General features: G+C 44.4%; 1 protein-coding gene across 2 annotated transcripts; it reads left to right on the top strand.

Moving 5' to 3' along the window:
- Positions 1 to 6164: 6164 nt before the first annotated feature.
- Positions 6165 to 20965, top strand: LOC129837328 (protein eva-1 homolog B-like). 2 transcript variants are annotated; one of them, XM_055903402.1, is made up of 4 exons: positions 6166 to 6452; positions 15844 to 16001; positions 18883 to 18982; positions 19185 to 20965. In XM_055903402.1, the coding sequence occupies exons 3-4, from the start codon at positions 18916 to 18918 to the stop codon at positions 19613 to 19615; spliced, it is 498 nt and encodes a 165-aa protein (XP_055759377.1). In that variant the 5' UTR covers positions 6166 to 6452; positions 15844 to 16001; positions 18883 to 18915; the 3' UTR covers positions 19616 to 20965. The 2 variants fall into 2 exon arrangements, with proteins under 2 accessions (XP_055759378.1, XP_055759377.1); XM_055903403.1 differs by lacking the exon at positions 15844 to 16001 and having other exon boundaries at positions 6165 to 6452.
- The last annotated feature ends 1562 nt before the right edge of the window (positions 20966 to 22527 follow it).

Raw genomic sequence — 22527 nt, 5'->3', positions numbered from 1 at the left:
TATGGGAGGGAGAGAGGGAGGGAGGGATGGGAGAGATGGGAAGAGGTAGATGGAAGTCAAGATGCCTGGCTACCAGGGTGTGGAACTATTTATATAATCCCACACCACCCCCTCTCCTTCCCCTCCACCCTCTCTACCGAGGGGAACACATACCTTCCCCTCCACCCTCTCTCCCTCAGTTCTGAGCCTGCACCAGTTCAAACTCTGTCACCCCCTCTGAGAAGAGGGGAACACAGGGGTCTTATATTCAGCCCTCGGCCCTGGGGCTGCATGACGGGACCACTGCCCACTGCCGTGCAGGGGCCTCCCTCCCCAGTCTTCCCTGAGCCATTTCCTGTACCAGCCTACCCAGCCTTTCCCGCCTAATAGACCATTTATTCAGTCCTGAGGCTTACTGTAGCTTTTTCTCCTTCCTTCCAAGCTGCATGGGTGTGCCAGAACCTTCACAGTTCACGCCCATTTCACCATAGCTGCAGTCCCTCCCCGGAAACATATTGGGCTGTAAAACCCCAATGGCTGGGTAATACCATAGTGTCCCTGATATTCCACGATATGGTCAGTTAACAAGGGGTTAAAACTGGCTGTAATAGAGGAATTCAGGATTCTGTGAGGCTTCTCACTTAGGAGTAGAGGCAGGGGAAAGGAGTACGGAGCTGGCTGTCACCACTTCTCTAGAATCACAAGGTAAGCAATGGCTCAGCAGGGAGTGGAGAGGTAGAGAGTGGATTCTGTGTGTGTGTGTGTGTGTGTGTGTACATGTGCGCATGTTCTTTGTGGGTTCTGCGTGTGTTTGTTTGTGTGCGTGTTAGCCGGCATGCATGCGTGTGTGTGCATAGGAGTAGTTGATGTAGGGGGAAGTGGAGCCCCCTGATCCCAAAACGTACAGAACGTGGAGCCACTGCCGTGGAATCCCATGTGTGTCATAAAGTGTCTCCTGGCTAATGCCTCCAGTTGGTTTTATGAGGGGCCAAAAGACAAAGACGTGTTTTTATGTACCGGGTGGAGGGTGTAGGTGTGGGCTCTACCTGCAGGGAAAACTGGACCAATAATCCGGTAGATTTGTCAAGGGAGCCGTCTTTAGCTAATGAATGGTTGCGAGGTGCCAAGGCATTTTGTTGTGTCTTGGCATGCTATCTTCAACTTGGCATGTCTGACATGTAAATTGGAAAAGGAACATGCTTTTTCCTTTCTCCTCCCTCCATTCCTTCCATCTTGCTCACTTTTTAAGATTTCTTTAATTTCAGTGTCAGTCGAGGTAAGCAATCACAGCTCGAGCCGAGGCTGAGCAACATGTGTTTGGAGTTTGAAAATATTTAATCCGTTTCTGATTTAAAACAAAGTATGCTAAATCCCTTTGGGAGCTGTCCCCTGATATTAATTTCCAGCGTACTGCACTTCTACAGATGACTATTACAGTGGTGTGAGGTGTGTTTATCCCATGGATTTAACTGGCTCACTTTTGTCTGGGCTTTTCAATGGCCATTGAAGCTTGACTGATGAAATTATCATAGTCAATTATCAGGTTAGTGGCTGTGTTGAAAAACCGTGGCGTTGTTTATTACAGTCTATGCTCCTCATCTTGAAGCTAACTACTAGCTAGCATAACAGCTAACCATGTCAATCTTAATGCCCTGTTCTGTTCACAGTTAAAGTGTAACAAGTGCTTACATGTGGGATAAGGGTCATTTTCCTAAGCATATGTAGCCTATATTATTTATGTATGTATCAGGTTGGCACCAGTGTTTGCCAGGCATTTTCTGTCTTTGTGTGAATGTGTCTGTAAAGCAGCCCAGACCTTCATCACCAGTGTTCCCCAGTACCATTCACACATCCACCCACACAATAAAAAGCATCAACAAAGGAGTTTAAAGGAAATCTTTTGGATCGCGTGGGCGCACCCTTATTCCCTTCTCTCAAACACTGTTCTATGAGGATTCATCTGAGCTAGAGGCTATACTTTCATAGTCTTTGTTCTTCCAAAACCTGCTTAACATTTATAGTCAACCTGGACTCAGGGGTAGACGTAACATAGTAAACGCCTGTCTCCCTCTATTTTATGATATGTTACATTTCGTATGGTATGTATTAATTTGTGCATGTCCATCCATTTCAAATGATATGTTACGAATAACAATTAATATGATATGTTACGAAAAACAATTCACATGATATGTTACGAATTGCAACCCTAGGGGGCTAGGCGGCTAAGCAAAAGAGTGAATTATAAATTGGACCTCTGTCCATGTCTTGAGGACGTCGGGAAATTCCTTCAAAACCAGCCACTAGGGGCAACAGCAAGGGAGAACGACCGCCCCCTCTCGTTGAAGCCCCAGTAGTCCAAGGCCAACCGCAGTATTGCAGGCATTAGCAGAAAACAAGACGCCCCCCCCCCCTCTATTAAACTGAATTAATCCTTTTTCATCTTCTTGGTCAATCTTCATGGGAAAAAATGTATAAAATCGAAGGCAATCATGGTACCAATAATGTATGTCCTTGAACCGATTATTTTAAAATAGCACACAGAAGAAGTTATGAGGATGATTTAGTTGCTAATGGAAACCTGCAGTACCCAGTACCCTTGCTCTGATCCATTGCCAGGGAATTCATGATTCTGATATCCACGAACTGTGGACAAATTCATTTTTTTTTTTTTTTAAAGCGTTCTATTTTTTATTTTTTTTGCCACCAATTGATTGATTGATTTAAGTTTTTGGGATGGGAGTTGATGGAGTTAGGCATATACATTTACATTTACATTTAAGTCATTTAGCAGACGCTCTTATCCAGAGCGACTTACAAATTGGTGCATTCACCTTATGACATCCAGTGGAACAGCCACTTTGCAATAGTGCATCTAAATCTTTTAAGGGGGGGGGGGGGGCAGAAGGATTGCTTTATCCTATCCTAGGTATTTCTTGAAGAGGTGGGGTTTCAGGTGTCTCCGGAAGGTGGTGATTGACTCCGCTGTCCTGGCGTCGTGAGGGAGTTTGTTCCACCATTGGGGTGCCAGAGCAGCGAACAGTTTTGACTGGGCTGAGCGGGAACTGTACTTCCTCAGTGGTAGGGAGGCGAGCAGGCCAGAGGTGGATGAACGCAGTGCCCTTGTTTGGGTGTAGGGCCTGATCAGAGCCTGAAGGTACTGAGGTGCCGTTCCCCTCACAGCTCCGTAGGCAAGCACCATGGTCTTGTAGCGGATGCGAGCTTCAACTGGAAGCCAGTGGAGAGAGCGGAGGAGCGGGGTGACGTGAGAGAACTTGGGAAGGTTGAACACCAGACGGGCTGCGGCGTTCTGGATGAGTTGTAGGGGTTTAATGGCACAGGCAGGGAGCCCAGCCAACAGCGAGTTGCAGTAATCCAGACGGGAGATGACAAGTGCCTGGATTAGGACCTGCGCCGCTTCCTGTGTGAGGCAGGGTCGTACTCTGCGGATGTTGTAGAGCATGAACCTACAGGAACGGGCCACCGCCTTGATGTTAGTTGAGAATGACAGGGTGTTGTCCAGGATCACGCCAAGGTTCTTAGCGCTCTGGGAGGAGGACACAATGGAGTTGTCAACCGTGATGGCGAGATCATGGAACGGGCAGTCCTTCCCCGGGAGGAAGAGCAGCTCCGTCTTGCCGAGGTTCAGCTTGAGGTGGTGATCCGTCATCCACACTGATATGTCTGCCAGACATGCAGAGATGCGATTCGCCACCTGTCAGGTAGGACGCATATCGCAGGTAAAGTCACTTACACAAAGTGGAAACAGAGATGGCAGCAAGAGCAAGCTGGTGTTCGGTCCCTGGCTGCACTTTATACAGGAAATCGAGGGAAGAAGGTACCAAATTTCACTGTTTTCCGATACAATATGTAAATACCGCTGCAGCCAACCTTGCATCGATGCGTGTGCACTTCAGCGACAACGCATATGATTGAGATATGTCATCTGAAAGTATGGAGAAAGAAAACCGAAGGATACTAAAAGATACAATCATTGCTACTGTATTTCCATGGACTGGATCTGGCGCAGTGCCAAAATGCAAAGGTGCTCTACAGGTTACCATATGTGCCCTGTGTATTTCTGACGGGGGGTGAGAGACAATAGACATTGTGTCACCTTACATTCCAGAATAGAGTATCCTAAAACCATTGTGATAAATAAACCGAGGCTATATTGTGTTTTGGGCTAATTTTAAATGATAAACCCTCTAATGGTTCCGCTCATAGAGTTTTATGATACGCAATCATTCAATGAAGTAAGGTTTAGCTACTTATTCATGAAATAACTGTCCGTTTTGCCCAGCTGGAACAGGGTTGCGTCACCAATTCATTTTTGGAATACGGACAATTGTTTCCAAGACACCAGAGTTTAGGTGGGCAGCAAAATCCCTGTGGTCGCAAAAGCAACCTTACCTCTCCTCGTCATCATTGCGTTCCTCTATTTCTGTAGGAATTGTCATCACGTGTTCAAATTCTCTGCAGTGGAAACATTCCTCATTCGTGCCATTGGAGCACAATTGCCACAACTGCACCACCAGTCTGTGTTGATCCTGGGGATGGGTTGGGGCTTTGGTCCAGCTACTGCTGCAGCTTTGGTGGCTAGAGCGGCAGCGACCATCTGAAGCTCAACTTGCCTCAATTCTTCATCCGAACACTCAGGCTCATATAAATACGATTCAACAACATCATCGGTGCCTCTCCAGTAAGCGAATATTTTGTCACCAGACATACAGTATTTGTAGGTTGTGGTTTACTTTGTATAACTAATGTGTAACGCTGTCTCCACTTCTCCGCCTAAAAAACGTGCATCTGTGAATAAGGGCATAACGTGCAGTTTCTACGTGGCAGGGAGAGAGCGCACATGTGCAGTTGTTACCCATCTCCACCACGATGAAGTCCAATTGAACTGAATCCACCTCCAGAGCATCCAAAGAGCTTGTGTCCCATCATGGGTTGTTAAGTTCTGCTCTCTAGTGAGCGTGGGTTAATGAGTAAAATATGTGGAAACCAAGATTGCATTCCAAATGGCACCCTAATCCCCTTATAGTGCACTACTTTTGACCAGGGCCCATAGTGCACTACATTGGGAATAGGGTGTTATTTGGGATGTATCCCAATACCACGTTTCTTTCTCTTTCCACCTCAGCAACAGGGTGTATCAAAATAACAGCTTTGCGCCGACATTAACCCCATTGAGAAATAAGGAAACTTGATGAAGCACTTTTTAATGCAGCTTTTCAATATTGATTTCACAGCACTTTGTAGAGAAGTCTTCCACTCCCTTGATTCCCATGGAGGCCCGGTCCATGTTAATGGGAAATACTGTATCTCCATGCCCACCCACTGGCTTTAATTAAATCTGCTCAAGACTTTGCTTGGTGGCCCAGTGTATTTACTGCTCACTCTCTTAAGTTGGTTGGGGGTTTCCTCCCTGCTAGTAATTCTGGGTTACAAAACAAGACCAATGTGTGCTGTCTGTAATGTAGGACTTATGTCCATGTCATGCTGTCATGGCCAAGTGCTAAGCCTGAAAAGTAGGTTCTTTTTTCAAAGTGTTCAAAAGAGTATGGATACGTACATGGCTGTGTGGTTTTGTGTTATTTTGTTATTCAGCAAGGATAGTTACGAGATAGGTATCTCCTGTTATACAGTCAAACCTCTTCAATCGTCCTTGTCCTTTATATAATGGATTTTAAAATCATATTGATAGCCATACGTTTCTGAGTGTGGCTCACAACTGTTAGCAATTAGCTTTCAGTGAGGGGGTTGTCGTACTATTCAGATTACATGTTTAGTCCTACCCCCCAAATGTTCCACTTTCCCATTCATCTTTACATCTAAAAGGCTTAAGCTGCAATACAGCACAGTTTGGTTTCCTATATACAGTTATTTTTAATGGCTCCAAAGGTAAACAACAATTCTTCATTGTTGCGCCTCGTGTTTTGTTTTTGTTTGTGTTTGCTGTCGTTCTGTGCTCGGTGTGGAAAATCAATTTGTCGAGGGGTTGTGCTTTTCCTGCTCATCATCTTAACAGAGGGGACGAGGGGGAATAACTCCCCTCCAAATACTCCCTCCCTCTTTCCTTCCTCCCTCCCTCTTTCCCAAACCCTGCTCATTTTTGGCAGTTCCTCGTTCCTCCTTTTTTTTTCTCTCTCCTAAAGGGATTGTATGACAGCTATTCCTGCTGCTGGCAGAGAGAGTGGAGACTGTGAGGGAGAGGGAAAGTCTGTTATTCACAGGAAGTTACCACCTCTTCCCTATAGGCTTCTCTACAAGTTCCAGCACTGGAGAACAGCAGTAGTCACACACAGGGAATCGGCAAGATTGACAAAGTCAGGATTGCTTGTTGTGTTGATTTTCCCAACCTGCAGGCGAGAAGTGGACTGTTTTGACTGAGGCTAGCATTGAGCCTTACCTTATCTTGACATGAATTAACTTTCCTAAGTGGACACCTTGACAGCACTACTTACTTGGTAAGTGTGACAACCCCAGTCTGTGTATGTATAATAACATATGAACCTCAACAAGGTATTTATATCACTGTATTTACAATGTAGAGGCTGTAACTTTTTGTGTTTCCCTTAAAACCCATAAGGGTCTAAGCCCTCCCTAAGCCGGGGGAGGGGGTTCTAGTAAGCTATATGGATTTATTTTAAAGAAGTTCCTAACAAGGATCATTTGGCTATTTGATTTATAATTTTAAGACCTCTTGAAGTATCCACCAAAAATATGTAAAAAAAATATATATATATGAAAAATGATATTGGGCCATCCTGCAATTAGCCCATACAAACGCAGTAAATAGCAGATTCACTACATGGAACAACAGATAGCCCCCCCAAAAATATCAAAAGGAAGTTTGTTCTGAAATGTCTCTCCTTGTGAGGACCGATGCCGTACAGGAGATGTAGGTACGGGGAGTCAAACATTTATTCAGGAACGGACATAGAACACGACAGGAACAGCGTCAGCACACGGGAAAACAAGGACATATGACAAACAATCCTGAAGCAGGGAACCGAGCTAGGGAACAGACAGATATAGGGAAGAAAATTACACAAGTAATTGAGTCCACGTGAGTCCAATGAGCGCTGATGAACGTAACGGGGAAAGGCAGGTGTGCCTACTGAAGGTGACTTGAGTGCGTAATGTTGGGGAGTCTGGCGTCCTCGAGCGCCAGAGGGATGACGAGCGGGAGCAGGCATGACAGTACCCCCCCTAGGGGTGCCTCCCGGCGTCCCACCTGGGCGAACCGGCCGAGACATAGGCGCTGGGCAAGCTGGCTGGGGAAGGGGGAGGAAGAGCGGGAGCAGGCATGACACTCCTATATCTGAGAGATATAAGAAAGATCAGGAAACATTTGTAAATTGTTTTTTACATGTATTTAACCCCTTATTTTTGGCACAAAACAGTCTTTATATATATATATAAATACTTCCATATTTTTTTTTCAACTGGTATCATATTAGTGTGTAGCCCAAACTGTTAGGACTCTACAGACAAAAGTTGGCAAATTGGCTGTACCGACTTCAGACAAGTCCCAAGACGCTTATTGGGGTCGTAGAGCAAAAAGGAGAAAACCATAGGGTTTGTGAAAGTCTCATCGTTCCATAAAGGGGTCATAATAGTTTGGGAAGACTGATTTTTGTGATGTCTCATGGTATGACAAACACAGCTCTATCTCTTTCACCTTTCACCGCAGATGTGGAAGTGCAACATAGGCAGATGCTGATATCGCTATCTTAAACGGATAGATTTTTATGGGGGTGCGACGTGTGGTGCGTGTCTAGGTACAGCGGGGTTTCAATGAGTGCCTGCTGTTTCATGTTTTGCAGTTTATGTTCCTTCAGAACTCTGCAAAGCAGTACTCTTGCGGTTGCACGAGCTTGCGAACACTTTAAAAACACTTTAAAACTCTGATGACGACTGAGGTTCCCTTTCGGTCAGAACACTCAGTAGAACACACAGCTATAGGTTTCCAGCGCTGTGTGTTGTACCTTGTTTCCTTCCTTCAGTAGCTATATTCATATCTTTACGTGATTCAAGCTCATTCATAGGGGGTTACACTGTTCTTGTTGGAGTGTCCTCAAGAGAAGCAATGCTCACCTTTTGAGCGTCTCAACAAGAGCTACAGTATGAAGTGTGTGTGGTTACAACACGTATCCGATGGATCGGTGCCAGAGAGCAGGGCCGATGCAGCTAGCTGCACAGTGGCTAACCTTGCGGTGATAAATGACTGCACTTTCGACCACAATAAATACAAAACATCCTGTATTTTGGCGAGGGACGCATCAACGGCGTAATACGATCAGGGGGAGCCGAGGTTAGAGCGTCACGCTTCACTAATGTGCAGCCCTCCGTTTCGTCAACATATAGGGGTCCTGTGTGTGTGCATACGTGTCTGTGTGGGAGAGGGGATAATGGTTTTGTCTCACACACATACACACACCGTCTCCACTGGAGTACTGTGGTCCTCTTATCAGTAGGCGATAGCCATTCTCAGAGGTCCCCTCTAATTAGCATATCTAAGTGGGCAGGCTGTTTGCTGTGCCTCCCTGTGTCAATCTGATAAAGTGACAGATAACAGGGGATAAGTGTGAATGCCTATAACCCTCAGGCGTGTTTTGGGACAGTTGACTTGTATCTGACCTCTCCCAGCTGTGTTCCCCTCCATCCTCTTGTTCTCCTCAATCTCTCTGCCCCATGTTTTATTACTGGGGTTTTTGCCTTATCTGTGGCCTCTAAGGAGTCACAAGTCAATATTTGACTTGAAACGCTTGTCTAAACTCTAAACCATTTTCCTGGCCCTCTGTTGCACAGGAGACAACAGTGTTTCAGAGTGCTTTCACGGACATACATAGTCCAGGATCAAGATGAGTGGTGTATTTGCTTTATTACCACTACCATCCTGTAATGATGCCTTGGTATCGCTATTTAAGCCATTGCCTTGGGTCTTGCTATTCTCTCCTAGCAGACACTGTTAGAGTAACTCACATCTGACAATTTCTTAGGGTGAGTGAAACATTACTCTCCCATTTGTGTTGGTATAATGATTGTTTTGTTGTGTAACATGAGAGAGAGTTTGAGACATGCTATCTAAATGAAGTGGGGCATACAGTAGATTATATTTTGTAGACCACTAGCCATTACACGTTATAAACAGGTTTTGAAGGAGACGCAGAAGCTATGAACTGCCTCATCTAATCAGATGTAAAGCCAACAAGACTGTATTCGATTCAGATTCGCCATTGACAAATAATAAGTTGATGAGGGATTTATCTCTGAAGCTGTGTTTAGCAAGACTCCTACTAAAACCACTGCTGTCTCATAAAGGCTCAATTCTTTCTAGTCACGGCTTCTCCCTGGTCTCCTTAGACTTAGGGGGATGTTTGACGTGCTAAATCCACTAGGGTTTGCCTAAGCCTTTCTCTCTCGCTCTCTCTCTCTCTCTCTCTCTCTCTCTCTCTCTCTCTTTCTCTGTACACACATGTGAATCTCCAAGAACATAAATAAGCCCTGGGTTTAAGGTTGAATTTGTTTAAACTTTACATGGGAATCTGGGGGAAGAGAGAAACCATATGGTGAAGAAGGAATAAAAAAACAAGATGACAGGGTTGAGCACACAGAAACAGGTACAGTGACGTTTGTAAAGTATCTCTAGTTATTTACACATTCAATAAGAGACACTGGACTCAGAAGCTTAATCTTATAATTGAATCATAGTTTAAGGTCCGTTATCAAATATTCATGGTCTACACCAAACAAGTTGTTTGTCCAGCTCTGACAAAACTGTACCCTGACGAACTAAAGAATTCATACCATACAGACTAAAAATGACACCACGGATCACTTTCCCAGAAGACTAGGTTTATTTATGTCTACATGTTTGTGGACAGGACAGTTAACTCTGCCCCGCCACCCATGGAAAGGGTTAACACGTTTTGTGTCGTAGGGTAATCACAAGTCCTGTGTAATGAATACAGTGTGTGGTTGTGGTCGGATGTTGCATGCTGGCCCAGATCGATCAGAGATCACAACTCTGTTTGTGGAGCTTGAGGCTGGGGATCACCTGGGGTGCATGCGAGGGGGCAAAAATGAACACACATATGGTGGTATGCACAGACAGACACTCTCACGCTCTGTCTCACACACACACACACACACACACACATTCCTGTGCACACACACACAAACTCATTAAGTTCAAATTCTGAGCATCAATGTCCTGGGCTCTGTATGTCCAGTACTGGATAGAGATGGAACACGTATGATAAAGTCGATATGAAAAAAGAGCATGTGTTTCCTCTTCTGGATTTCCATATGAGAGCAGCATTTTGTCTCTGTCTACCATCAAACCCCTCAACCCCACATCTGGCCACTATTAACCCCCACCACCATGGGCCTGTACCTCCATTACCCCCCATACCTCCACCAGCCCAATCCTCACGGGGTAAAGAGATTGCTCTCTAGATCATTTCTTATGTCACTAAAATACCTGCTTCGAATTGTCACGGGTTGCAGTTACATACGCCCTGCAAAGCATAGAGGCTTCTCTGCTGAACCAAGTTGGAGTGGAGTTGAAGTTGGCACTCTCCATTTAAATGAAATCATGGCCTCACGTGGAGAAGTATGACATAAAGAAACCAAAACAACCTCCTTATTGAGTACCTGCCATGTGAATGAGATCAGAATGTTTAGTAATGCCTTGACCGAGAAGAAAGTTCTGGACCTTGAAAGCTACAGTGTTAAAAAGCTGTTGTTAATTGAGTCTAAAGTCAAGTTCAACAACTTATCAAAACTGGCTGACTGTCAGCAAGGCAGTAAGTGGCAAAAGTGTGTAATGGAGAATGATGTGTAACTCAAATATGTCCACCCACTGTGCACAAATGTCGGTACAACGTCTAGTTTTGAATTATATTTCATTGCGTTGTCAATGAGTGTGAATTGAAAATGAAATCAAAACAATCTTTGAGCCATGTAAGTACATTTTGGTTAAAAGTTTGGTGAAAAAAATACAACAAAAAAAGGTTGATTCTCCAAGTTTGTGCCAAGTGGGCAGTTTAAAATGTCTCACTTAAAGCCCCCAGAAAGTTAATCCAAGGCTACTGTTTGGAAACCACCTTCACTGGGTGGCAATCCTGCTCGCTGTTCAGAGGAGAAACGAAAAAGCAGATTTTCTAAGTTTGAGTTTCAGCTCTGTGGAGCTCCCCATACTCTCAGCTGGCAGCCATCTTTGGGGTCAGCTCTACCTTGTGCTCAGTGTCACTGAGCCTGATGGCAAACACATGTCTGACGGAGCTCGAACTGAAATAATTCCCCCCCACAGTACAAGCCCATGGCCAGGGCACGGTGCAATGGAAAACAGAACCAACACTTAGCACAGCTTGATCCCCAAGATCCCATGTCAAGAGAAAACAAAAAAGGAAGACACTCTCTTTTCTCCAAAATGCCGTTACAACCATTCATGGCTGTCAAGAAAGACCAGCCGCGCTGGACAGAAAATGCCTTCACCAGATGCCTACCCTCTGAATGCTTTTGCAGGCACCGGCACGAACAGAGCCCTTGCTCTGAGGAAAAGTGTCCATTTTTATTAGTTGGAACGTTACCGCATGCACCTCTGCCTGTCTGTCTCAGGGAGAGTGTCAGGGCTAGAAGGGATACAGCTTCTGTCAAATGAATGTAAAAAGTCGATTTTTTGGTGTGCATTTTAGCTAACCTTAACTCTTTTCCTAACCTCTTCTCCTAACCCTCTGTGTAAGTTCTCCTAACCTCTCACGAAAAATAAAATATGACAAAAGCTGTATCCCATCTAGTAAAAAGTTCCATCAGGCTTTTCTGGACTTGGATGCTGTCCTGCCTTGGTTGGTGGTCAGGTGATCTTGGTTGGCTAGGTTTAGGTATAGAGAATGCCTGGGAGACCATACACTGGCGTGATTGAGGCCACATGGTAAACTATTTTACAGAAAGCTGTTAAAATAGGAAAGGTATGGAAGAAAAAAATCCAGTAGATACTTTTGTGATACAACAGTTTATGAGCATTCTAGGGAACAGCCATTAACCTACTTTTCTGCTACTTACAGAATCTCACATCATGGCTTTCTGAGAAAATTGGAAACGAAGTAAATCAAAGCACTAGCTCTACAGGCCGCTCAATTGCAGCATATAGTATTTATTCAAGTTGCAAAAGTCAAGTGGAATATATTGAGCTTAGAACTGCCTCCATGTGCTCAAAACAATGAATAAATTACTCCTCGGTGGTCCATTTGATCCCTTGGATAATTAATCCCAGACATATTTTCTCTCTCAGTAGCTGAAACAAAAATCTAAGAAACACGGAACTTTTTAATTAACTTTGTCAGGGGCAAAGTTGATGAATGCTATAAAATTGTCCTCATTTTACACTCAAACTCAAAGTGACACCAGTTACAGTACGTCTCTGATCTCCCATGCCAGAGCTAGGCTATATACGTGCATAAAAACAACAAAATGTGATTAAATTCATATCTGGGCTTTTTCAACTCACTGAAGACCTATGCCAGGCAAACCACAGAAAGACCATCCATTGTGCCAGGGAACTATTGTGGTTGCACATCAATTCTAGGTATCGAAAATATCCCTTTCGCTCTGTGGTTCAAAGTGTGTCATTATGGTGAGGAAACAGGCGTACTCGCTGCCTTGTGGGATCAGTTTTTTCTAATGTATTTTCATTGTAATTCAATTTTGGCTACACTCCCTGGATAAATTCCTACTCAGGGGCTGTTAATGTGATTTCTCAGACTTGACAGAGGAGTACTATGGTTAGATACTTTATGAATGGTTTATAGTGTACAAAAGGGCCTGTTTGGTCATGAAAACTCTTGCTTCTGAGGTTGGTCCCTGTCACTATGTGGCTAGTCAATAGTTTAGGAAGTATCTTTATCTAGTGAGACGGCATAATCAGCTTCTCCCCACAAGACAATAACAGTGTGATTAGCTCAGACAATCAGACAAAGCTCAGACAATCAGACAATGCTATCCTTCACTTTAAAGGCCCACTTTAAAACTATTATGTTGACTTCATTGACAGTCAGACATTGTATCCATACCTCCATCTATGAATTCAAATTGTTTACATTTCCTTGACCCAAGTTTATAACAAACCAGGTGGCGGGGCTGCCGTTTTGTTGTTTGTCAAATGTAAGGAGTGGGAGATGAGGGTGTTTGTCTGGACTGGGTTCCGGACTGACAGTACAACCAGATGTATGGGAGGAAACTCGGTAGGAAAGGAAAAGCTATTGGGCTCCTCTCCAAGTTGATAAGACCAAAAATATCACACAACGTAACGGACAGGGTTTTCCTTCATTTGGTTCCTCTTTCCTCCCAACCAAAGTAAACAACTGTTAGTCAGAAATAGAGAATGAACTCTTCCCAGGCCTCACAATAGCACATGTTGTTTACCTTGGCGTCAGTCTCAGCACTATTTGTGCTTAGGCCTTACAGTTATTTGAGACTTGGATGAACTTTTCATTGTTTTTGTATCTTGACGTGGTGTCAAGATACACTGTTCTTACACTCTTAAGTACAAACTGATTGGCTTCAATGTGAACTCATTGGTTGACTGATGATGCCCACCATGTGACTAAGGACTAAGGAAGTGGATTGTGTGTTCAAATTGTTTGACCTGAGGTTATGAGGTCAGTTAGGAATGAATGACAGGCATTATCTGGTCACATGCGAGCTGATGTAATCTATGAGTGATACCATGAAAGTGGAAGCCTTCTCACACAACATTAGCTTGGAGTTTGCCTCCATTTATTTCCAAAAAAAGGTTCTAGTACCATAAAGGGTCTTCGGCATGTCGGTGTAGGAGAACCCAGTTTCGTTTCATTTAGAATTCTACAACCACTAAGAACCCTTTGAGAACCTGATTGTGACAACTTTTTTTGTAGTGGCATAATGATCCAGTCGGCATTTTAACTTCTTTGGAGGCTCTTGAAGGGAGTAATATGCTAGAACATTTTCAGCACACATTCAAGGTCCCTAAAACTGCAGAAATACTGAAACATATGTAAACAGTGTTTTTCTCTCCAGCAGTCAAAGGACATAGCAACATCTGCTGTTGATTAGAAAATTAATTAACTTGGAGAGCATGACTGACAGTTGAGTCATGGGAATGTGCGTTGAGGGAGGTCGAGAGCACGTCTGTTCATCATTTCTTCCTCCCGGTAAAACAAAAACACAACAAAACAACAGGCCCAGGTTAATTATTGTTTAGATTGGCTTCAAATGAGTCTCCGGTTGTCTTTAACCACCGTTCTCAGATGCCTGGGTTCTGACGAATTTCGTTCTGGTGCATTCCACTCTGAGAAAAGAGCAGTTAGGCCCAGTTAGCAGTCCAATCATTAGCCAAGACCTTGGAAAACTGGTGAAGTCGCTGGGACCTTACACTTTATTACCCTTGAGACCAAAGCATAATATTGCATTGGAAAGCGCTTTAGACAGTATCCTATGTGGATACTGGCTGCTTTGCCTAGACCAGGGGTGTCAAACTCATTCCACGGAGGGCCTAGTGTCTGCAGGTTTTTGTTTTTTCCGTTCAATAAAGCCCTAGACAACCAGGTGTGGGGAGTTTCTAACTAATTAGTGATGTTAATTCATCAATCAAGTATAAGGGAGGAGCGAAAACCCGCAGACACTAGGCCCCCCGTGGAATGAGTTTGACACCTGTGGCCTAGACAAAGAATCGTTTCAAATAGCTAAGCAAGGATTAGGCCTAGGTGACCTGGTCCGAGATCTGTTTTTTGCTTGGCAATTACGACGACTGTAGTTGGCTATACATACAGCACATACAGGATGGATCCTGCTTTTGTGGTCCAAAACAAAAGGCTGACCATATGACTCGGTGGCCTGGACTGAAGAGATGCTGCCAAAAAAAAATTATAATAAAGTGATGCTGCCATGGCGACTGCTCCCTGTGTCCTTGCTAGCCGCGAACACTCTCCCGGGCCCAGCATTAGTGTACATAGGGTCTGGCAAGAGTCAGCAAGATCAAAATCTGCACTGGAAAGCAAAGAGGCCCTGCTAAACCAACTCAAGCTGGCACTGGGCTTTTTCCTCTCAACACAAAAAAGGGTTTGCGAAAAATTCACGGCGCAGCGTTTTTCATGGTCCTCTCTCCCCACCTGAAATGTATAGAGCTGCTCATACTCTGTGAGATATACTGTGGCTGTCGGGTATACAGACTAGGAGTTCTACTTCTTGGAGACAAAGTGCTCTGAGGATATCACAGTGGTTTGATGTGTCAGAGATGGGATGAGACTTTACGTTTCTATGTTAAACTGTTCCAGGAAAGCATCAGACTGTAGCTGTATCAGAGATATTTTATGTACTTTTATTTATCCCTTGTAAGCAGCGTTGACTTCAAACATATCAGTGCTTAGGGGTACACACAAAAACCTAGAGAGAATTCACTCTTTGTCATGTTTGATTACAAACACCATGGACAAATCCGCCCCAAAAGCTCTCTGTCTCCCTGCACATAATTTATTGTTGTGTAGTCTCCATACATGTACAGTGTTTCGGTGTTTACTATTTCTAATATATTATCTTACATGCCTTTTCATCATGGTTGTACATGCCTTTTGGACATATGCGTATGTAAACTGTATTTATACAGTATGCACTGTATATGTAGGCGTTTGCGTATCCAAATATGAACGTTTGTACTACTGAAAGCTAAGCCTGTGTTTTGTCTGCTGGCGGACTGTGTATCCCTCGGCAACAGCAAAAGGCCAGTCATTGTTTGCATTGCAAACGCCTCAGTGAGTTTGGATCTGATGTAGGCTGACGGCTGTGTGAGTGTCTGTGTGTTTGCTCTTGTCTCAGGGCGGCCAAATGAACTGTTCGGCCTGAGGAGCGAAGGGCACAGGCATAGATCCAAAGAGAGAGAGAGAAAGAGAGAGAGAGGCTCAATTATTCAGCAAACCTCTCCACTTCCACCATGAGCTGGGACTGAAGACTTACCTCTAAAGCTTCATTTTATGGTAAGGTTAATGATACAATACAAAAGTGTACACCTGTCTGTACTTCTTATTGCCTATCTTTACATCTTAGAGCAACAGAAAGAGTATTGTGCTTTTTTAAAAAGAGTCAGGCGTGTGCTATGAACAGCTGCAATACATATGGTTGACCCGTGTTTCTGTTGCATTTTTTGTATCAACAAACGAGCACGATAACAACAGCATAATATCCTCGAGATTCACATTAGCGTAGAATCCATAGACTGAAGAGATCACCCCAAAAATTTGAGGTGACACAGAACAAAAACAGATGGACTGTGCCTTTTTTATGTCAATGATCTGTAGGCCATGTGCTACGACTTAGCTTGTTGTGAGCAATTCCACGGGTTAGTACTGTATGTGCCTGTGCTAGAGTCAGCCATCTTTTCATACTCGAACAATATGTTTGTTCCTCTGGGAGCCATGACACAGACCACGTGTAGAATGAAAGGGATCGGTTAGCTAATGCTAACGTGCTAACACATTAAAAGGTTCAGGGATACTCGTATTGGCTGGGCCCCTGTGTCGCTATCTATCACGTCTTGGTTTTCCTGTGCCTTGTGCCTTGCATGTGCCATGTGATGATGTCATCAAGGTGGGTCGGCGGGGGGGGGGGGGGGGGGGACAATAGTGGAGCGGACGAGAAAAGGGCAGGAAAGAGTCAGCAGGAAAGGGCTATGACAAGGGTTGAGGGTGAAGAGAGGGGGTTGCACAGGAAATGCAGGAGAGACCCAGTAGGAGCCACATGACCCTTTGCATAGAGTGTTCCATATGGGAGAATCCATCCAGCCTCTCACTTCGATTGGAAACAGGTTCTCACTCTCTCTCTCTTTCTCTCTTGCTCTCTCAAAAGGGCAGGGGTAGCATAGGGGCTCGCTGTTATAGCCTAGCCTACGTAATTGACCACATAAGAAAAGAAGAAGGACCAGGCGTTGTACTTTTGTTGCGTGGCGAGGCGTGGTGCCGCAAGGTTCTCTGTGAGGGAAATTTGAGACTTCCTGGGAAGCCTGAGGCGAGGGAGCAATGACCGGGCCAGCGAGGGCCTGCAGGAACACAATGGAGCCAAACAGAGCGACAGGAAACGCTGAGGAAAAGATTCAGACGACCAGAAAGCGTCACCGGGGATAAGCCCAGTGGACAAAAGTTAAACCAATCAAATGACTTGCCTAAGCTTAATCATTCACATTTGGTTCTGCTCTCCAGGCAGAGCTGCCTTCAGAACAAGATCAAGAAAGGAAAACCCAGTGACTCTGTTTCAGTCAGGGATAGTAAAAGTGTGACTCAAATAGATATTTACACAATAGCAACAACACAGGTCTTCCAGGTCTTCACCCATTTGTGTCAGTCAGGGAAATGTAAAGGGTGAACAACCCAGGTTACTGTAAGAACAACTCAGAGGTCCTTGGGCCGTGCCTCTATTGATCCGGGAGGCTCGTTGGAGGAAGTGCTGTTCATTGGCTTCTGAGAAGAGAGTTGACCCCTGGCCCCTCACTGTAGAGGTCTGTCCCAGCTCACAGGCAGGACCATGTTCCAAATGCGTCATGATCCCAGTTTGCGCTGTTGGTATTTGAGGATGAAACAGTGGAGCTTTTGTTTGCCACAGCTGGACCAGTAGGCCTTGTCCTCACCCACCCAAAGACATGTGTGACCGACGTGCTCGATTCGGTCTTATGTAGCAAAATTTGAAATTGTGTTTTTTTTTTTACATTGGATAAAAGTAGACTCAGAGCTAGGAAATGGTATATCATACACTACAGTTGAGGAACAATGTGAAAGTAATTCTGCTTTGAAAGTTGATCAACTTGTAAGTCCAATTTTAAGAAAATGTCACTTGAATGTTAGTATGGAAAAATGCTGTGGTCAGTGTGTTTGGCGCAACAGCAAACAAGAAAACATCAGGTGTGGCACTAGAGGCGTTCGTAAAACACTTTATCTACATTGTAAAGGGGCGGGGAATTATGGGGGTTTGTGGTAGCAGAAGTGTTTCAGTGGGGTGCATGAGGGTAGCTGTGGGGTGCATGAGGGTAGCATGAGGGTAGCTGTGGGGAGCATGAGGGTAGCATGAGAGTAGCCGTGGGGTGCATGAGGGTAGCACGAGGGTAGCTGTGGGAGCATAAGGGTAGCATGAGGGTAGCTGTGCGCTGCATGAGGGTAACATGAGGGTAGCTGTGGGGTGCATGAGGGTAACATGAGGGTAGCTGTGGGGTGCATGAGGGTAACATGAGGGTAGCTGTGGGGTGCATGAGGGTAACATGAGGGTAGCTGTGGGGTGCATGAGGGTAACATGAGGGTAGCTGTGGGGTGCATGAGGGTAGCTGTGGGGAGCATGAGGTTAGCATGAGGGTAGCTGTGGGGTGCATGAGGGTAGTATGAGGGTAGCTGTGGGGTGCATGTGGGTAGCATGAGGGTAGCTGTGGGGTGCATGAGGGTAACATGAGGGTAGCTGTGGGGTGCATGAGGGTAACATGAGGGTAGCTGTGGGGTGCATGAGGGTAACATGAGGGTAGCTGTGGGGTGCATGAGGGTAACATGAGGGTAGCTGTGGGGTGCATGAGGGTAGCTGTGGGGAGCATGAGGTTAGCATGAGGGTAGCTGTGGGGTGCATGAGGGTAGTATGAGGGTAGCTGTGGGGTGCATGTGGGTAGCATGAGGGTAGCTATGGGGTGCATGAGGGTAGCATGTGTCTTTTGGCCAAACCTCATTGTGTCAGTTTGTTTGAGGGTGTGTGGAAGTTCCTGTGATACATGGTGGGAATAACTTAATTCATGCATACATTAATGCAGACAGTACTTGGCATTGCATGATTGGCATAGTAGTTGAGATCGCAAGGAATTCTGATGCAGTGTGTTGTGTTTATTTGTATTAGGTGTAAGGCAGGGCTACTGGACATATCGTCAGCATGGATGCAAAGAGGAAAGAGATGGACCTCCTGAGCAACAGCATAGCTGCCTACGCACACATCAAAGGTCAGTCAATCAATCAATCACTTTAACAACCACAGTTGTCACATTGCTTTTAAAGTACCACAAAATGAATCAATGAAACAAAATCGGCAATGTGCCAGTCATAACAATCTTGATTTAGGCTACTAGCACAATTACTTTTTGACATAATGTGGTGTTTTGTTATCCTAGGTGAATTTACCAATTATCTTTTTCTGTCCTGTAGAGAACCCGGAGAGCTTTGGGCTGTACTTTGTGATCGGGGTTTGTTTCGGCCTGGTCCTCACCCTCTGCCTCCTGGTCATCCGGATCTCCTGCAAGCCCCGCACCAACATCCCGGCCTCCACGCCCGAGAAGAAACACTTAAAGGACTTCAGTGAGGACGAATGTGATGAAGATAGCGTGGATGAGGAAGAGGAGGGTGACGTCGAAGCACCCGCCCCCCTGCCCACCACAGAGATTCCCATTGGCAACCACCACAACCACAGCCAATCGGACGGGACACTGAGCGTTAACGTGTTCACGTCGGCCGAGGAGCTGGAGCGGGCGCAGCGATTGGAGGAGAGAGAGCGAATCATACGGGAGATCTGGAGGAATGGGCAGCCTGATATCCTGGGTTCAGGAACAGGCACTATAGGTCGGGTGCACTACTACTAATGCCCAGTGCTACGGGACCACTGAATGGACATACTATATAGAACTATGGTGCTATGGAATCAGGGGGTACACTGTGGTCCACACCTGCCAAAGACAGACTTAGAATCAGACCTCTGGTTGGGAGACCAGAGACCTTACGATTCCCATGAGGGGTGTTACTCATGCTGTTGCATACAGGCAGGTCACAAATGGCGCGCTACTTCGATCTGGTGTCTATTCAGTGATGTGAAATGTTCTGAACGTTGCAGATAGAAATAGAATGAATAGAGCTTACACAATTCCCTATTGTACCTGAAAGACAATCATATCTGTTCTACACGATACGTTTCTATCTGAACGTTCTGTGAAGTGACATCCCTCTGAACAGGCCCCTGAAGTTTAAGTCTTGACTCTAACACTATGTGATAGTGGTGTGCTGTGTGAATGTTTTTCCCCCATCAACATTTGTCACCTACTATCACTGCCATAATGGAGTTACACCACAAGGCACCTTTGAGACCAGTTCTGCTGCTTTGTGATCTAGGCATGTGAAAGGGAACATTTAAAACAATTGGAGTCTACAGTATAGAGAGATGCCTGAATAAAGTATTGCCCTTAGAAAAGCACAAAGGGAGTAAGGAAGGACTAATACAGCTATTGACAAATTGCCAGAGATACTGTAGGGAGTAGGGACCAAGTATTTTGTAATGAGAGGTCACTTCCTTTTGTTTGCTATGGGGCCATGTTTCCCTCAACACATTGGTGAGTTTACAGCGGGACAGCTCCGTGAACTGTTTGTCATTAAATTAGGAAATGATCTTCAATGCTTTAGAGTGGTCTTGGAACCTTCTGTGAGGAAATAGAAATAGATTCGGTGGGACCATTTTTCATCTGATGTCAAATCATTTTGGATTTGGACTGCTCAGTTTGCTCAATTTAAAGACACAGTTTTAGGCTGTTTTCAGAACCAATTACACTTGGGGAAATTAAATAATTAAAGTGTTAAACTCAAAAGGCCTTGTGGTTGTTTCTGTTACACATAATGTCTTTTAGACAAACAACGCTCTTCCTTAAAAGGTCCCTGTGTATTTTGAATATACTTTAACATAAAGATTGTCTAGGGGTGAAATTTAACAACTGAAAGACCTCCGTTGAGCCATTTAATTACAATGGATTTTAAAGTCACTCATTGTTAATTGTTAATCTTAATCAATTGCTACCATGTGTGCCTTGAAATGTTAAATAGATATGATTTTTATAATACAATATCTTGAAAACGTGTTTGTTAAATGTTTTGGCAAAACCCAGTATTCTATCTAAACTAAATAAAGTCTTATTTTATTGTTTGAAATAAAACACAGGACAAAAGGATGTCTGATTGCCAACAGAATCATGTTGAACGTTGATGAATAACACAATCTGCGTATGTGTCTTTGGTATGATCATTATCCAGTTTGTTTCTCTTGGGCTTTAGCTGTACAGGTGTTTAACCAAATAAAGATCTGTCCCTCCAACAAAATATCATCATCAGTGTACCAACTGGGCACAGACATCAATTCAACATCTATTCCACATTGGTTCAACGTAATTTCAATGAAATAACGTTGAACCAATGCAGTCATTTATATTGATAACTACATTGCTGGGTTTACAGCTCACAATAAAGGCATTTCGTGCACGTGACATTAAAACTTGAATCTTGACACAACATAGATTCAACCAGTGTGTGATCAGTAGGTATGTTTTATATCCATTTGACTTTTTGGCCAAACTCTAGTACTAGAGTCTGACTGTGCTGGACACCAATGTATAGATAGGCCAGGCCAACGTTGCGAGGAGGAAGGCATTGCTTGTAGAGGAAACCAGCCAAGAACTTCTGTAACATGTCTTAAACCTCCTCGGAGTACACAATGTGCTGGAAAAGCAGACAGGGTAGCAGGTTTGCCTTGGCGAGGTTTTCTCTGTTGAGGTCAGGGCTAAAACCTTGTGGCCAAGGTCCTAGCTACATATGACGACATGGAGGTCTGGACCTCTGGATTCTTTTTCTGAATTAGAATTAATAATAATTGGGGTCTCAACTTGTTGTTGAGAGTTATGGTAGAACACACAAGGTGAAATTTCAAAACTTTGTTGTGCATCATCAGTTTTCCTCTTGTTATATGTCACTCACTGACAGTCACTTAATTAGCCCATATCAGTTAAAACCTTTTCGATTGGTAAATTACTATAGTTAGTCTAGCCAGCTATCTAGACTTGAAGTAATCATGGTCAAATTACCGACCGGGTACGAAGGGCACGTACCCAGGTGCCCTGACCTCCAGAGGGCCCACCTTGTTTTTGTTAGTCACTCTCACTCAGATATCATATTAAGGGCTGGATTCAATCTGTATCGCAGAAGTATCGCAGAAGTATCGCAGAAAATCTGCATTAAAATGTTAAGGTAATTTCCAACTGAGCTGACCAATTGAGCTCTCCACAACCGTGGGAACATTGCCTTTAATTGTCAATTGCAGTATACAGCGGATCTGTATAAATGAAGGCTTGGACTATGATTGCTATAGCCAGCTCGTACGTCTCAGAAGCCTCAACCTTCTACTGCAGTGGGCTAAATCAGGGTCACACAGAGTGTTTCTGGGTAGTCTTGAACAAATCTACTTTGAAACAAACAGTATACACCTCGCACACATGGTTATGGGCTTAAAACAAAAGAAGACATGTGTACCATGTCAGATATGGCGGTGAAATATATTCAACGTTGAGTTTGCGTCGCAATATTACACTTTATATACATCACAGAAGACTGAAATATAACAAAACTGTTAACATAGAAACACTGGCTTTTCAGGCGTTTAAAAACAATTCATGCTTATTAATTATGAAATTATAAACGTATAACATTCCACCCATGAGGCCACTAGGTCATTTGACTGCAG

Source organism: Salvelinus fontinalis, chromosome 38 (assembly GCF_029448725.1).
Source record: "Salvelinus fontinalis isolate EN_2023a chromosome 38, ASM2944872v1, whole genome shotgun sequence".
Taxonomy (NCBI): domain Eukaryota; kingdom Metazoa; phylum Chordata; class Actinopteri; order Salmoniformes; family Salmonidae; genus Salvelinus; species Salvelinus fontinalis.
The sequence above is the reverse complement of the archived record's forward strand: the minus strand, read 5'-3'. Positions and strand labels throughout refer to the sequence as shown.

Bases quoted from the DNA above. Each gene is read 5' to 3' on its own strand.
- LOC129837328 (XM_055903403.1), top strand. From the start codon at position 18,916: ATGGATGCAAAGAGGAAAGAGATGGACCTCCTGAGCAACAGCATAGCT. The intron at 18,983-19,184 runs GTCAGTCAATCA...TCTGTCCTGTAG, and splicing joins TGCCTACGCACACATCAAAG to AGAACCCGGAGAGCTTTGGG.